The sequence below is a fragment of the Cebidichthys violaceus genome, unplaced genomic scaffold (genome assembly GCF_023349555.1).
Source record: "Cebidichthys violaceus isolate CVI_PGR_0920_01 unplaced genomic scaffold, fCebVio1.0.p SCAF_10, whole genome shotgun sequence".
Classification (NCBI taxonomy): Eukaryota; Metazoa; Chordata; class Actinopteri; order Perciformes; family Stichaeidae; genus Cebidichthys; species Cebidichthys violaceus.
This window is the reverse complement of record NW_027176263.1, coordinates 15,674,865-15,692,374: the sequence shown is the minus strand read 5'-3', so window position 1 is coordinate 15,692,374 and position 17,510 is coordinate 15,674,865. Positions and strand designations below refer to the sequence as shown.

Below are 17,510 nucleotides of genomic sequence, written 5' to 3'. Positions count from 1 at the left end.
TATATATATATATATATATATATATATATATATATATATATATATATATATATAAATAATAATCTGTGAGCATGCTATCAAGGCTGTTTCAGTTTTGTGTGGCGGGAGGTCCTCTTTGAAGAGGTGGTGCTGCATAGAGGAAGATGAAGTGATGTTGGCCCTCTTCATCATTCTTGTCACAGCATCCAACTACACTTTCCTCACTAAGCAGCCAAAACATGTTGCCATACTGTGACAGAGAACGGGTCAAAGGGAAGATGCCTTAAAAAAAAAACCCACTCACAATAAGTTGATCCTGGTGAATTTCCGATATTTCGATAATCGTGAATATTATCGTCGCTTGAAAAAGCTGTCTATCATGGTAAAGACATGAAAAATAGAGCCTGATTTAAAAAGAAAATACAGGAATTATCACGTTAAAAAAAATGTTTTAAAAAAATTAAAAAAACGATCCATCCTTTATTTGTACAGGGTTGATTTATGATGACCTTTTTTAAGAGTGTTTGATTGTTCACTGGAAAAACAGGCTGATTCAAAAATAAGTTTTTTGTTTGTAATAACTTTTAAAAAAATCAGACAATAGTGAAATATAATGTAATATTTAGGTTTTTCAAGATAAAAATAGCAACTCTTTTTGAGCTATCTTTTATTATATGATGTGTTATGAGATATCGTGTCTAATAATTATTCAACAAATGTACTTGTTAAGATTTTACATTTCTGCAGTGTTTGTTTTTCACTTAAAAGTATTTTGTGTGTCTAATCTGTGATGCAATACAACGTTTAGTTTCTTACCACAATGTAATGTAAAGTGATTCCAGTGTGTTTGGAGCCTTTTTAAGAGTTCATAGCATATTTTGATGATTGACGGGATAATATCGTGAATCGCAATTACTTTGGCCGGGATATCGTGACTTAAAATGTTCATATTGTTAAATTCAATTTGCGTCAGGTCAAAGGTTCTGAACGTTGTTGCTCCCTTAAGAGTCATAATTTCTCAGCAAAAACATTATGTACAGTAAGATATGACAACATTTGTATTACAAAAGGAGAAAAACTTAAAAATATTCAAACTGAAATTGTTAAAATGTTTGCCAGTTGTGAAACGTCACAACCCACAGCTTTTATGTGATCTCACCAGGGCGAACAGCTCCACCTAGTGGGCAGTTTATATCACTACACCTCAAATATATAGTTCTCATCATCATCCTCTAACGACTTCATCAACTTACCGTCCTCAAACCTGTGTTCAATATGAAAATGCATCTTTCTATGGAATCATAACGTGATTAAATCAAATAGCCGGACAAAGCGACTCACTTTTATGTTGTTTAAATTGATAATAACAAGCAGATACTAACGACTTCAGCGAATACCCCGGTGTAGTGAAATCAAACTATTTTCTTAATCTGTTCACTCTGTATGTGTGTGTCCACTGTCAGTGTATGGCTGCAAATATTACATTATATTTTAACAATATTTTTTTCTCTATAATTTCACTTGAAGCTGCTGGGCTCATTTTGCACTAAAGTTCTTAATTAAATGAGAAAAAGGACTTTTCATCTGTACAGTATTACGTTTACACAGTAGTATACAAAATAAGCCTGATATGGTTAGTTTAAATATTTATTGGACTACCAGAAAACAGAAAGAATTTATTTATTTAATGTATTTATTTTTTCATGGGGCAATGTTTCAGCTAAAATGTGACATTTGGTTTTCATTTATTTGGTTTGTATACAATATAATATAGTAATATACTCAATATCTCATCTCAAAATGTAGATATTTGATGTGCTGTATGGATTTACACCAAAAGATTTACGGTGGGAGAAAAAAAAAAATATTGTGCAAATGAAACAGGGTTTTTAAAATACTTTTAAAACCTCCAACACATCGCTACTCTAAATCTCAAGCCTTGCTTCTGTGCTTGTTCTACTGCCTTGATGTTGAAGCTCTGACCTTGTGCATTGGCAGGAGGAACCTGGAGCGTGAAGCACAGTGGCTGTTCCCAGCCTGACCTCATGAGTGTTACAACAGACTCCAACCCGTCCGCACTGTGTTACTTATTATCACTGTGCAAGCGACCTTTCATCTGTTCTGGGGCGCTGAACTCCTCCCCCCTCTGCACTCTACAGTCACTTCTGTATTTTAGACTTCCAGTGTCAGTCACATTGATAGAACTGCTCAGATCAGCAGAGTCTGAGAGATTTAACACTGCGGCACAAAGCCCAGTCAGTTTGCAAAAAAAAAAAAATGAGCGACGGACCTCTTGTGAACGTGGAGAAGTGGATCTCAGAGAACGAGAATGCTTTCCTGCCACCAGTGTGCAACAAGCTCATGTGAGTAGTTTCACGTTGGATGAAGAAGCAACATTGTTGCTTCTTCTTGGATTGCAGGATGACCAATCAGTGTTTCACAACTTCAAAACTCAGATTTAGAAAAAAATCTCTTTTCAAATCAAGTGTCAGAGTACCCAACTGTCTCTAATTCCTGTCTGACAGGCACTTTTCCCAGTTGATCATCATGTTTGTCGGAGGTCCCAACATCAGGAAGGATTACCATATAGAGGAAGGGGAGGAGGTGAGAGAGAAGTTCTCATTTCTTCTGTCATTTCTGCCTCCAGTTCTCCATTTAACTGCTTTACAGTCACAGAAAGCTCCACCTCACAGTTAAAGTCCAGATGAAATGAAAAAGAAAAGCCTTTTTTTTTTTAACACTTTTAGATCCCCGGTCATGAAACAAAATATGAAGTGCGCTTACAGAAGTTAGTACTTATCAATTTCATCCAATAATATCGTCCTTTCATGAATAAATCTGCGACGTTAAGCAGCTAGGGAGGTGTGTGTGGAGCCCACAGTCCTCTTACACTCCAAGCCCGCCCACTTTTTAGCGGTCCAATCAAATGCTAAATATTTGATGGCGCTCTTCCCCAACAAACAGGGCAAACTCCACCACACACTGTTGTTGTTGGCATCCTTTGATGATACTTGGCTAACATTTTTAGACCTTTCTGCACCATCCCTGATATTTACATAATCATGTCTGATAAGAAAATGATGTAATCGATGCAGAATAAAAACAGGGATATGGACTTTTTAAATCCACATATTCTTCATCTTTCAATTTCAAACCTGAAGCATACATTACCCACAATGCATCGTGACCACCGACAGTTCAGTCGGGGGTTTGGGTGCGTTATGCTAGCAGTGGCTAATGTAGCCTTGGGCCGCTAACCTGTATCTTCAAACCCGCATCTTCAGGCCTCAACCTGCCTCAAGTGACATCACATGAGGCAGGTTCGGGCCTCAAGTGACATCACTTGAAGCAATCTATCAGACTTCACACAGCTCCCTCTGGAGCAGGCCGCAACCGGCGGTTCTAAAAAAGTGAAGCCAGTGAGGAAGTGCCTTCAACCTGCATTCTCTCAAATGGCCATCAGGGGGCGACTCCTCTGGAGTCTTAAATGTCTTATTCAGCGTTCGGTTGTACTTAGCTCCACCCTCTCGCGTCACGCCTGGTTGCAAATAACCATGACGACAATAATCTGATGATATTTCTTTTCTTTTCCAGCTGTTCTACCAGGTGAAGGGAGACATGTGTCTGAAGGTGATAGAAAATGGGAAACACAAGGATGTGCACATCAAGGAGGGACAGGCAAGCTAATAATTCAGGATTTCACATTCACAATGCTGCAGTGCACCTTCGGCGGTAAAACTTGCGCGGTGAGCTTTGCCTCATCCACACCATTTTGCTCCGACAATCTGCACTCCATTGTTTTTCTTCCTCCTTTAGATGTTCCTGCTGCCGGCTCGGATCCCCCACTCCCCCCAGAGACAGGCCAACACTGTGGGGCTGGTGGTGGAGAGGAGACGGCTGCTGACTGAGACCGACTGCCTGAGGTGAACGATACCTCCTTCTCGTCTTCTCTCTTCTTAAGCAGCATAATAGCAGGGCATAGAGGACCAAATAGAAAAACAATACAATTACAATTACAGGAAAGTCATAACTTTTGAAACAAAAGAGCAGTTCTGAGAATAGGTGACACTCACACCAGAACTTGTTTCCATTTGCAAAACCTGCAAACTTATGCTCCTGTGTTCTTCAAAAGCCTTATTATAATCTTCAAAATCACAACCTTGTTGCTCTCACAAATGACAGAAAAATAAAAAAGTAACTATCTTTTACAAAACAGTGAATCACAAGTTCAAACCTGAGGTCATTTAGTAGCGATACACAACATTTAAAATATAATCTGCTTCTCAAATATCCGGTCTGTGAATTACATTAGGTCACTTTTATCCACAAAACCTAAACTCTCCCTGCTCAGGAAACCTTAGATTAAAAAAAAAAGAAGTTTGTGTGACAAATCCTAGCCTTAGCATGACTGCAGTAATGTTATCACAGGCCAATTCCATGACCTGAGTGACTGTTACCTGCTACCTTCTAGTTCTCTTCATTGGGAACAAGATTGGAAATATGGCGAGCAGAAGACACTGATCTGAAATTGGAGAAAAATTTGATTAAAGTCGTAAATTTAAGAGGAAAATATTTGAATATTCTCTGAGAATATAAAATAAAATGTACCACTTTAATCTCAGAGAATATCCTAGATTTTTCTCTCGTAAATTTACGATTTTAATCTTAAAAATTAATTCTTCCTCCTCCTACTCCGTCCTTTTTTTTTTTTTTTTTAAACCTTCAATTGCCATATGATGTCGTTGTGTTGAACACAGTTGGCAGAAATGCATCAAATCAGACGTGCAATACAAAGAATCTCAGAGACACTGTGTCCAAATAAACCGCAGCACTCAGCGAGAAAGTAGCGGACATGTATGTAAGAGCAGCATTAACGTGAGCGTGTGCTGGTGCCTTCAGGTACTATGTGGACAACACCACCTGCACCCTGTTCGAGAAGTGGTTCTACTGTGAGAATCTGGGGATCCAGCTGGTGCCACTAATCCAAGAGTAAGACATCTTCCCGTCCACACACTTACAAACAGTCTCCATCAGATCAGGTTGTATTTTGTTTTTGACGCAGTTTGTCGTTGTAGGTTCATGGCATCAAAGCAGGCCGAAACAGGAAAGCCTGATCCAAGTGAGACATTTTCTTGTGATTCCTGGGAAAAAACAAAAATCTGAAGTCTGATGCCTGTAGCGTTTTAAACTGGCGTCAACGTGCTTTTGTCTTTGGGTGAGCAGGCGAAGTCTTCAGAGAACCCCTGTTCCAGCTGAACACCATGAACGTGATGTCCCCTTTCTCCTTCAAAGACTGGCTGGACAGGCAGAGGCCGTCCCTGTCCGGCGGCAGTCCCATCGACATGTTCGGAGCTCAGTTTGAGACACAGGTACCAACGGGTCACGTCGTCACGTGGGCTTTAATAACGGTCTCACGGATTCAACTTCTTGTTCTATCAAGTCAAATGTGTATTCAAATTGTTAAATACTCAGCATCCTGCTCAAAATGTTATCCTTGTTGACGTATTATTTTATCAGATAGTTGCTGATTCAAATAATAATTTTGTATATACGTCGCCCTCCATCCTTAAACCCCTAGATTCAGGTTTACCAACCGAGGTTTAAAGAGGAGATGCATCATATAATTGGGGTGCAACCATAGACTGTAAATAAGAAGTGGACGTAGTCAATGTAACGTCACCCATTGGTTCGTGGACTGCGGTTTTGAAGCCTCCAATTTGGCATTTTGGCCGTCGCCATCTTGTTTTTTTGCAACCAGTGAACTGAAGTGACCATATTTGGACTGCAGAGGAGTGACGTAACGGTAGAGACGTTGTATACGGCTCTGGTAGAGACCTGTCAATCACTGTGTAGCCCCGCCCCTAAATCATCCCCTGCTTTATGGTCTGTTTGACTCTAAATGGACCATAACTTACTAAATGAACATCATGCTGTATTGAAGAAGACTGTAAACTAGAGATTGAGACCATAAACTTATGTTTACAATGTTTACTGAGGGAATAAATCAAGAGAGAAGTAGAGTCATTTTAGACTAGACTTCTAATATAAAACGAGATTTAGACGAAAACAAGTTTATATTTCTTAAAGTAAGAGACAAAAAAATGATGAATCAGGTCTCATATTTGCAGCAGCATAGTGTACATGTTTTAACCATGACCTGTTGACCTGGAAACAAAGAAAAAGCTGCATCAGTATTGCATCACAGATGAAAATGTTCCAGGGGCTTTGACTGTAAAATTTACAAACCGTAGATGACGATGGTGACGCTCCGTCTTGTGACCATGACAGGTGATGGTGTTTGGACCCGGGCTGACGGAGACGTCCGTGCGACAAAGCGACGTGTGGCTCTGGCAAATGGTACGTTGCGCCAAATGAGCTGTTCCTCTCTGTAGCCTCGCACGTCCAACCAGCAGATCTGTCTGAGGTCATTGTCGTCTTTCCTCATCTCTCAGGAGGGATCTTCGAGAGTTACTATGAACGAGCAGGAGTTCAGTCTTTCTGCAGGAGACAGTTTACTCGTTCCTGAACAGAGCCAGTAAGTCCATTCTGTAATTTGGCTTCATGTATATTAAGATGTGGTTTTAAAAAAGAGCTGATTTGGCAGTATTAACCTCGCATATGTTTTTATTTCTTCTCTAGGTACCAGTGGCAGAGAGATGAGGGGACAGTTGCCCTGTTTGTGGTCCAAAACCCTGAGCGGAAGAGACCCTGAACATCACATGCCAAGTCACGCACACATGACATGACATCGTATTCTGTGTAGGCGTAGTGAAGACCTCAGTAGTAATGAGTAGTACAGGAAGTATAGTAAATTAAAAGTACTAATTTAACATTCTTTGTACCTATTTCAGTATTGATAAACGCCATGAGCGATTGAAATTTAAAAAAAAATGTATACAAAAATGTAATTGTGAATTGCACTTCCAGCCCAACTGCCCCATAAACTGATACGTTGTGTAGATTTTTAAGTCAGGCTGTTGTCATATAACGTTCGCAGCTAAGCCTGTGAAAGTCAATGCGCTGTAATTCCAAGATATCCCAAGAAATCAATTTGTATGAAATCCACGTAATCATGAACCACGATGGACAAAGGCCGCAAAAACCCACACGGAGCGTAATGGTACGAGAACCTGTAAGGAGGGGTTGAGGCTTCCATAAGTTTTACAAACAATCACCATGTCGTCAAATGATAGTCATGTGTTGCGTGCCAAGTTCATCTCGAGAGGTTCTTATTCAATCGACACCATGTCGTTCTGACTGGACAGGAGTTCAGTCTGTGATTGGAAGTCTTTTTCCACTGAAATATGAAACTGTCTTCCAGTAGTAACGTTAGACATTAGAGATACAAATCATACATATGGATCACATATCAAGGTCTGCTATCTGTGTGATCATGGACAGTATGATCAGTTTGTGAATATATAACTGCATTTATTAGTGCATTAAACTAGTTATTTCCAATCTACCATCCACTGGAGTCCGGGATTTGTTTACTGTTTGTTTATTCAAGATCATTTAATAATGTAGACTGAACCAATGATCACTAAAGGGATAAATAAATGTGGCAATAAAAAATGACGTTGTGTTGTGTTGTGTAGTCATGATTTAATTGAGCAAAATTAGCTAATTCTCAGACCACTTACGGGACCAACCATGTTGCACACAGCGCAGACTATAAAGTGACAGATCTTTAGCGACTGTTATCTAGATTTGAGTGCAGGATGGAGCAAAGCTTGTTCACTCACAGATATGACTTCAGTTTAGGAGTTCTCATGTCTGCTATTAGAAGAGCAGTGTGTTGGATTTAGTGGCGCTGGTGAGGTTGCAGGTTGAAAACCCACCTCTTCAGGAAGTGCTACCCTGAGCCTTCCACTCAGCACTTATTGTTTTCATACTAGCTTGTTGCACTTACTGTATTCGTATTACTTATAGCACTAACTGTTTTTCTTGTTTCTGTACTTTGGCTCTGAGTTATGCTCTGCTTCATGCTCTTAGATGCTTGTTTGGAAAAGGAGATGTACTTATGACTTCTGGTGACTAGTAGTTCTTTTGATTACCAATGTTGATGCACTTATTGTAAGTCGCTTTGGATAAAAGCGTCTGCTAAATGACTGTAATGTAATGTAATGTAATGTAACCGAAAACCCCTCCGCTCACCCGTTCCTTTAGAAGAACTGTGGTGGCTTTCAGGTAACTTTAAAACGAGAAAGGCTCTCTCTAGACCTCTAGAGTGTTTGGTTTGTCCCTTTTGGGCTACTGTAGAAACATGGGCGGTGCAACGTGGCGGACTTCATGAAGAGGACCCGCTCCCCTATGTAGGAAAGGAAAATAGTTTCAGGTGATTATACACTAATGAAACATAATATTTCATTTTTGCCAATAGATCCCCTAAACCCTGCACACTGTCCCTTGAACTGTAAATTTGGCCTAGAATTTGTATTTCACTTTCTTAACACTTTAAGTATTTAGTTTTGCATTCAGTGGCGAGACAATCCAAATATGATTCAAACAACCTCATGTATAGAGAAATAGTTAACATGTTAGAATGTTACTCATTCACCTTCTTGCTGAGATTTAGATGAAAAAGTCCCTTTCATGTCTGCTTCTTATAGAGTTGGACTCAGGAGGTGATTAGCTTAGCTTAGCATAAAGACTTGAAGCAGGGGGAAACAGCTAGCATGGCTCTGTCCAAAGTAAAAAAAAACTGGAAACGTCAAACTAATTAACTAATCCACATATGCCTTGTGTCTCATTGTTCAAATTACAATTTGTGGTTTTACGGAGCGTTCCGTGGTTGAACAATTTATTGGCGACGAGCAGACGAGCGCAGTGAGAGGCAACAAGCGGACACTCCAGGGAGTCGTCACGCCTGGCTAAGTTATAGTCTAGCACAAAACCCCCGTAAAACCCAGGTGGCAACCTCGCCAATGAGGGAGCGTCTTAAAAGTTGTATTCTCTCTACTGACCAGCAGGGGGCGACTCCTCTTGTTGCAAAAAGAAGTCAGGTTGTATAGAAGTCTAAGAGAAGATGACCCTACTTCTGTCTTGATTTATTACCTCAGTAAACATTATAATCATGGGTTTATGGTCTCTTTAGTTTCAAGTCTTCAATACAGCATGATGTTCATTTAGTAACTTATGGTCCATTGAGAGGGAAATAGACCATAAAGAGAAGTATGCTTTAGGGCGGGCTTACTGTGATTGACAGGTTGCTGCCGCTACCAGAGCCGTATACGGCATCTCTACGTCGCTCCTCTGCATTCCAAATACGGTAACTTCCATTCATCTTTTGCAAAAAGTCAAGATGGCGACGGCCAAATTGCCAGATTTAAGGCTTCAAAACGTCAGTCCACAAACCACTAGGTGATGTCACGCTGACTACGTCCACTTATATACAGTCTAACCACAACTTACTGTGTTTACACGTTGGTTTTTGTCCAAGCTAGCTCTTTCTTTCTTTTTCTAGTCTTTGAGCAAAGCTAAGCTAACCGTCTCTTAGCTGCATCGTTTTTAACGTACAGATATGAGAAAGTGTCCATCTTCATATCTAACTTCTAGCAAAAAATGAAATTAATTTATTTCCCAAAAGGCCATACTATAACTTTAAAGCTGTCATACAGTTGGTAACATTACGCTAAACAAAACAGTTTTCCTAGCATGCAATGGTTCTGTCTTATTTTACTCAGCAAGGGAAAAAAAAAAACGCTCACACATTGAAATGAAAATGTCAAATTTACTGGCACAACTCAGGGACGTGCAACATGCGCACCACCTTTTTAAACATCAATATGTCCAAAACAATGTCCATAAATGCTTTGTAGTTGCTTTTGGAAGTGCAGTTTTCCAGACTGGTGTCCGTTCAGTTGTGCAGTCTTATCCTCAGAGTGTTCCCGATCACATGCTGCTCAGCTATGAATGCTGCCACAGTCCAGGGCAGTGCGTACTCCAGAGTCACCAGTCCTCCCAGGTTGTAGCTGTAACCTGAGTAGTCCCAGGGACAGGCCCCCAGCAAACTCAGCCCCGCCCCCCAGCTGAACTCCCACAGGTAGATGAACATGGTGTAGGCCGCCAGACGCGCCGGCAGCGGGAGACGGCGAGCCAGCAGCCGGGCTCTCAGGACCTCCATGAGGTAGATGGCGATGGCGTACATGGGCAGCGCCCACAGGCTGCTGTGGCCCGCCAGCCTCCTGTCCCGGGTGCTGCACCAGTCCCACACGGCAGTGAAGGCCACCTCACAGAGGCAGCCGTGCAGTGCGTACACGTAGAGACGAGCTACGGTAGTGAGAGGACGACTCGGTGCTGCTGGGGCTCCGTCATCAACACCGGTCCCTGTCACAAAGAAGCTGTTATTTACACGACGATTTACACGAAGATTTCTAAAATGTGGGAAAAGGGACACGTTCACAAAAACAAACGTGAGGTACACTAACAAGATTTTAACGTTAGCAAAGATTCTCTATGTTTTGAAATGTTATAAAGTGAAAGAATGGATCTACAGGGTGAAGAAAGAAAAAGCGCTTTGTGCCAGGCCATAGATCCACTGATTGTCTGGCAACCTCACGGAAACGACAAGAAGTTCCCGCCAAAAAAAAAGTTCCCGCCAAAAAAAAAAATAGTGTTTGACAAACAAAACCCATAAACCACCAAATTGTCATTTCTATTCTACATATTTTTTGTTATATGTTAGTTAGTGAAGGAACTCAAGGTAACCCGCGTTACCTTGAGTTCCTGAAGAACATGTTCTTCAGGAACATGTCCGTTTAGTCTTGCGCTTTCTTTTTTTTTAGTAAAGATGGATGTGTCTGGGAAGTAGTGAGCATAGTTCTGCATAAACCAGACTTGGATTATACTGCACGACTCGCGTGAGAGTTGATCAACAGGTTTTGATATAGTATTGCCGTTAAGAATTCCTTTCAAAGAGCCGAGAGGTCGTTAGCTTTGGACAGTCGGCGTCGATCGTTATGCTAAGCTAAGCTATAAGCCAATCTTCTCATCTCATTCTTTGCGAGAAAACGAATAATGTCCCAAAATGTTGAACTACCCCTTTAAGTCAAGTAAACATCTTCAGTTAAAACACTCAAATAAAAGTAAAATGACTACACAGGAAATGCTAAATTGTTTCAGTGACAGGTGTCGCATATTCCGAAAATATGAATCTAATAATTTATTTAAAATTTAAAATGCATGTTTCTCAAGCTAATCATAATTCAAACCATGGCCCTACTTTACTGTTGTGCTACATTTGGGATGTAATGACATAGATTTACATTCATGACTTACACTGTTTTTAACTGTATTTTAAAAAAAACTGTCAGATATGTTTGGGAGCGACAGCAGCTCGACATGACATGCTTCGAATTTTATTGGCTTGTTTGCATTGGCATTATGAGTCGTTGATTGTTCGCTGGAAAAAAAGGCTGATTCAAAAACAAGTGTTTTGTTTGTAATAACTTTTAAAAAAATCAGACAATAGTGAAATATAATGTAATATTTAGGTTTTTCAAGATACAAATAGCAACTCTTTTTGAGCTATCTTTTATTATATGATGTGTTATGAGATATCGTGTGATTATTCAACAAATGTACTTGTTAAGATTTTACATTTCTGCAGTGTTTGTTTTTCACTTTAAAGTATTTTGTGTGTCTAATCTGTGATGCAATACAACGTCTAGTTTCTTACCATAATGTAATGTAAAGTGATTCCAGTGTGTTTGGAGCCTTTTTAAGAGTTCATAGCATATTTTGATGATTGGCTTGTTTGCATTGGCATTATGAGTCGTTCCTCATTTTTCGACAATGACGTTGACGCATGGTTATTAAAACTGGTGCCTAAGAAAAGCATACGTTTATTAATCACGGCAAGAATTACAATAGTATGTATTTTCTGAGAGAAACGTATTTTAATAATAATACTGTTACCCCTCGCTCACTGAGGGTTCTATTATTGACACTGTTAATCACGGAATTCTCCAGTCCAAACAATTCATCTTTGATGTTTCTTTTGATTGCTTTTACATGGGTGGAACCATTATACAGCTCTCTTTATAGAGAAAACACAGTATTTCCATGATCTTAATTTAAAAAAAAAAGAGGATACAATAAAATGTTATTACAAAAGAATTTAATGGAAGTACAATTTACTTCTCTTTTTTTTCTAGATTTTCTTCCCCACACTAGAACACCGGTTCTCCAGTGCTCATACACAGTCCTGCTCCGTCCCATAGTGTACATGCTCTACTTTGGATTAACAGGCTTAGAGCCCAGTTTAGCCCAGTGAAGGGCTTGGAGAATCTTCAGCAGGTTTTCACTCTGCGCTACAACAAAAGTGCCATTCACCATGAACAAATCAACTATGACGACGAAAAAGAAGTCAACCATGGTCCCATAATGGCATTGAATCAAAACCCCATCACTTGGCAGACTTCAACTGAGATTAGGATGCAATGCCAACAGATGCCATGTTGTGTCTCAAAGTGTGGCCTTCCACAAGTAATATAGTCATATAGTCATAAATTAAACACGGTAATAATTCTCACCTTGGTCATTACTACCTTGCGTTCCTCTCGCATTTAGCTTTCTCGCCTCCATCCCCGGGCAGCATATGGGTCTCTGTGCCTTTATAATCCCTCTGCTTCCCTGTGTGTGTGTGTGTCTGTGTGTGTGTGTGTGTGTGTGTGTGTGTGTGTGTGTGTGTGTGTGGATCTTGGGCTAACCATTAATTAAGCGGCTCCGTGTTATCGCAGCGATGCCTCTGTCACAGGCTGAGGTCGTGAACCAAAAGGATGGACCCCGGAAGCCAAAGCCTGGACCCACCTGAGGAACAAAAAGCGTCTGTGTGCAGTATTGATCTGGCGCCGGGGACGCTGTGGCCGCGTGAATTGTTTCTTTAGAGCGGCAACAATGGGCGCACAAAATAGTGTGTGATGTGTTAAGGCGACCGCGAAGGGTTATCAGTGACCCGCAGCAGCTGGGCGTGTCGGGGAAGCTGCCAAGAACACACACTTATTGATAGCTGATAGAGCTGACAGTAAAACTGCAATTAGACTATTTCATAACAGTTTTTTTTAATTTTGTATTATATTGGTTCCCAACCTACAAGCAGTTGTGATTAATATTTGTCTATAACATTTCAGATTTACCTAGTTTGTTATCATGTTTAAAATGTTCTGTCTCTCAAATCTCTTTTGATAATCAAAACAAGCCGATTTAAAGACTTTTAAGGTTATTTATACATTTACAACAACAACAACAACAACATATAAGCGAGTGATATGTTAAGTGATATGATAAGTTATTGCAGGTCTGCATGTTGAGATACGGTGTGCCTTTGTACAGGTAGAGCCTTCATTCAAAGCATTTGTCCTATTAAGTGTCAGGTTTTGTGTGATTTACTGGGTAGATAAGGTATTAGTCGTTGGTATTGGTAATTAGTTGTTATAAATATTGTTTGTACGTTTCTTTTTTTTTATTACTTTAAGCAGTTGAACTCGCAGTAAGGAGATTTACCTTATAAAGATTGTTATTTGTCCTTCATCTGCAATTTAAAGAAATAATTAACTAGAATTTACTCACGAAGCACCAACATGTAGAGCTGCCAGCAGCCATATAAACACGCACTGTATAAATATGGACGCCGAGCTCTACCGGCACAGTTTCACACATGCACAGCGTACGGCGTAACCATAAAGTGTCTCTGTGAGCAGATGTCAGTCCCGTGTGTTTGCTCCGTGTGTTCTCTAATAAAACAGTTGGATGAATGGCGGACCTTTAGATCAGAGTCCAGTGATTCTAGCAAACACACCTTCAGGGCTGGGAAGGGGGACTGCCCCGCTGTACGGGAGTCAACGACCATAAAGTCATCGCGCAGACAAAGGTCGGACTCTTCGCATGGCGGCGAGCCGTGCTCACTCTGTGTGTGTGTGTGTGTGTGTGTTGCATTGTTTGATGCTGAATTGTCACCAACGAATATTTGGTTATGGAAATCAACGTCATAACAGCACAGAGAGCCTTCACTTGTTGCTCTTTTCGAATCACTCATCATCATTGTTGAGTCGGTTCCGGTGTGGTTAAGCTGAACGCACATCAATTAGATTGAAATTGATTGAAATGAACGAAGATGAGATGAGAAGAGAGACGATGAGGACAAACAGGGTGTGATGAGATACGATGAGATCCGAGAAAATGAGGGATGATGAGAAACTGTGATGAGATCTGAGAAGATGAGATGGTGAGATATGAGAGGATTAGATGCTGTGATGAGATGTGAGAAGATGACGTGATGAGATGTGAGAAGATGACGTGATGAGATGTGAGAAGATGACGTGATGAGATCTGAGAAGATAACGTGATGAGATGTGAGAAGATGAGATGGTGAGATATGAGAGGATTAGATGCTGTGATGAGATGTGAGAAGATGACGTGATGAGATGTGAGAAGATGACGTGATGAGATGTGAGAAGATTAGATGCTGTGATGAGATCTGAGAAGATGACGTGATGAGATGTGAGAAGATTAGATGGTGAGATATGAGAGGATTAGATGCTGTGATGAGATGTGAGAAGATGACGTGATGAGATGTGAGAAGATGACGTGATGAGATGTGAGAAGATAACGTGATGAGATGTGAGAAGATGAGATGGTGAGATGTGAGAGGATGAGATGGTGAGATGTGAAAGGCTGAGATGATGTGATGAGATTTGAGAATATAAGAGACGATGTGATGAGATGGGAGAAATTATGAAATTTGAGAAAATGAGATGTGAGAAGATGAGATGATGTGATGAGTTGTGAGAAGATGAGATGACATAATGAGATTACACAATATCATTTCTGATGGAGCCCTGGCAAAGACAGCCGCAATATAGTATTTCAATCTTTTGACACCGAGCTAAATTTGTCATTGTTTCAACTTTTGTGCAGTATGACAGTGAAGACTTTAAGCAGATGTCTAATGTGTCTTTGACATTCCTCTGCAAGACATGTTTTACTTTGAAAATATTGAGGACCGCGAGTGTTTCCGTTTGTCTCGCAGTGGCTGCGAGCAAGATATCATTGCTCCATCCTTCTCTCTGAAGACTTGCTTTACATTCAACGCGCAACCACAGACATGTTGTATGTGTTTATGAGCAGGACTACCGCAATAGGGAAGACGCTGGAAGGAAAAACTGCCGTATACACTTCCGTATTATTTCGCCATAAATTAAAATGATGAACTATTATGGCAATGCTCGTATTCTTTCTTTTTTTTTTTCTGCTCGGAAACCCAGCGGACATGTTTCCGTGTGACACATCAATCATTTCACAGTAACGTAAGCGTTTTAGAAGTGAACAAAGACGAGCAATATGTGAACAAACGGTTGACGCGGCAGTGTGCTTATAAACCCAACTGCGGTGTGGACACAGTGAGCTCCAGTGGCGCAATCGGTTAGCGCGCGGTACTTATATGACAGTACACTGTAGAGCAATGCCGAGGTTGTGAGTTCGAGCCTCACCTGGAGCAGTGTTTTGATATCGTGTAGAATTGTCAGCCGCGAATTTTGGAAACTCCTACTCATTGTAATGGTAGTGGTGTATAACTGTGGCAAAAGGAACCACATAAGTGCAGACATATACAGCGCTAAATATGAAATATACAAAGGCGCTGCGCAATAATCTGCAAGCCAATAGAAAGAGAAATTAAAGTAAGATGTTTAAAACATATTGGGCAAATATATTATTCGTCATTACTGTCAGATTGAAGCCCAGATTTTTGTTTCACCAATATTACATATTAATTTTGTGACAATATTGAAAACAAAATCCTCATTTAGTACTAACATGGTATTAGAGATATGACTCACAGTAGTATTTACAGTACACACTCTTAAGAGGTATTTCAGCTCTACTGAAAGCAGGGGGCAGTATCTCTCCATCGCTGCAGAGATCCAGTCTCGTAAAGTTTGGTGAAAGGACACGTCACTCATGTCTTAGCAGTATGGGCTGTATGCTGACTTCACATTTACATCACATAATAATCATCTACAAATTGTCTAAAATAAGAATCAAATCCTACATCTGGCATGATGTGTGACGTGATGTCCGTTCACAAATAATCAAAGACGGATGTCAAAACTCACTGCATGCCCAAAAACAATCTTTGAAGAGAATAATTCTTCAAGTCATAGATATTATAATCGAGATATTTTGTAAATATGACATGCCTGCTTTTTTTTTCTTGCTTCAAACTGTGTCCAGTAGACTCAATTCTACCAATTTATTCAGTTAAGGAAATGAAGCATATGCTCAAATTCATTTCATATAACATGGGTTGAATCTCATTGGGGAGAATATAAAAATAATTCTCATGATAGTGATTAGACCATGAGTCTGTGTGAGAGAAAAGCGTGAATAATATCCAATAAATTGATGACTTGACTTGACACTTTGCTTCCAACCCCTAGGGGTCCTTGTTGTCCACTGTTTGAACGCGGCTGGTCTTATTTCTTTCTTTTCTTTTCTTATTTTTTTTTTCTGACGCAGATGTGACTGCTCCAATGTGACTGGCTGTGTCTGCTGTTTGAATGAAAACATTTGGTCCGCCTTTGCTCTTCCCACTCCCGCACTCTATGTTTTCGGTGAGCTCTCGTCTTACATTTGACACAAGACCTGCGCATATGGTCGACGTTGTTTTTTTGTTTTTTTTATGTATGTTGATGAAAATGGGCCTTTTTTGGTCATCTGGTTGCTCTTGCATGTATAAAAGTTGAACACGAAGAAGTGATTTTTCATCTTGCCATGCTGGCCATTCAAATATACTTAGGAAGCAGTGTAGGAGGAACCTTGTGGGGATATGAATGGCATTATGTATTCATGAATAGGAAGATGGATAGATATGATTTGATGCAAACCTCACACACACACAACACACACACACACACACACACACACACACACACACACACACACACACACACACACACACACACACTGGTTTCAACAGTCTCAACCCCAAGGTGGATGCATTAGATGCATTTCATTGACTGTCATAAGCTGAAGAACAGGGCTAATGTAGAAAACATGGTCTGCTTGGAGACTTCAACTTGCTCCATAATGATCACTTGAGGCCAGCTGCATTATGCATGAGATCACCATTTTTGCAAAAAACTTGCTGTGTGTGTGTGTGTGTGTGTGTGTGTGTGTGTGTGTGTTTGTAAGAATGTTGGTTTGGATGCAAAGAGTGCTCCGTTTGATGAAGTATTTATAGTTTACTTCAGTGTGAAATGGGAAGAGCTGACACTCAAGACACGACTGCGCCTCATCCGATCTAAAGGAGTCTTTTAGTTCTGTCAATGTTGGTCCTTGCTCCCCCTCCTCCCATAGCCGATTCCTCCCTCCTCACTGGGTGTTAGCATTGAGCCTACAGTCACACAGAAAATGCAAACATTTAGCATACATGCTAAGGCTCACTGCCTCTCAACATTATGAATGCTAACATGTTGGTCAGTCAATTAAGAATCAGTTGTCAGCACTGTGTCTCACAGCATATGCTACAC

General features: G+C 40.4%; 2 protein-coding genes and 1 non-coding gene across 3 annotated transcripts; 2 read left to right on the top strand and 1 right to left on the bottom strand.

Annotated features, from left to right (window-relative positions):
• Positions 1-2,136: 2,136 nt before the first annotated feature.
• On the top strand, positions 2,137-7,557 carry haao (3-hydroxyanthranilate 3,4-dioxygenase). The gene is made up of 10 exons (XM_068727308.1): positions 2,137-2,342; positions 2,505-2,583; positions 3,574-3,657; positions 3,796-3,902; positions 4,879-4,968; positions 5,055-5,098; positions 5,203-5,348; positions 6,268-6,336; positions 6,432-6,514; positions 6,619-7,557. The coding sequence occupies exons 1-10, from the start codon at positions 2,257-2,259 to the stop codon at positions 6,689-6,691; spliced, it is 861 nt and encodes a 286-aa protein (XP_068583409.1). The 5' UTR covers positions 2,137-2,256; the 3' UTR covers positions 6,692-7,557.
• A 2,135-nt stretch (positions 7,558-9,692) lies between these two features.
• On the bottom strand, positions 9,693-12,685 carry LOC137885146 (transmembrane protein 229B-like). Its single transcript, XM_068727299.1, has 2 exons — positions 12,516-12,685; positions 9,693-10,308 (listed from the first exon to the last, which is right to left on the bottom strand). Exons 1-2 carry the CDS (start codon positions 12,565-12,567, stop codon positions 9,839-9,841), a joined length of 522 nt encoding a protein of 173 aa, XP_068583400.1. The 5' UTR covers positions 12,568-12,685; the 3' UTR covers positions 9,693-9,838.
• A 2,699-nt stretch (positions 12,686-15,384) lies between these two features.
• Positions 15,385-15,478, top strand: trnai-uau (transfer RNA isoleucine (anticodon UAU)). Its single transcript has 2 exons — positions 15,385-15,422; positions 15,443-15,478. It is a non-coding gene; the product is annotated as a tRNA-Ile (tRNA).
• The last annotated feature ends 2,032 nt before the right edge of the window (positions 15,479-17,510 follow it).

Bases quoted from the DNA above. Each gene is read 5' to 3' on its own strand.
- haao (XM_068727308.1), top strand. From the start codon at position 2,257: ATGAGCGACGGACCTCTTGTGAACGTGGAGAAGTGGATCTCAGAGAAC. The intron at 3,658-3,795 runs GCAAGCTAATAA...TTCCTCCTTTAG, and splicing joins TGCACATCAAGGAGGGACAG to ATGTTCCTGCTGCCGGCTCG. The intron at 5,349-6,267 runs GTACCAACGGGT...TGACCATGACAG, and splicing joins GAGCTCAGTTTGAGACACAG to GTGATGGTGTTTGGACCCGG.
- LOC137885146 (XM_068727299.1), bottom strand. From the start codon at position 12,567: ATGGAGGCGAGAAAGCTAAATGCGAGAGGAACGCAAGGTAGTAATGAC. The intron at 10,309-12,515 runs GTGAGAATTATT...TCTTTGTGACAG, and splicing joins GCAAGGTAGTAATGACCAAG to GGACCGGTGTTGATGACGGA.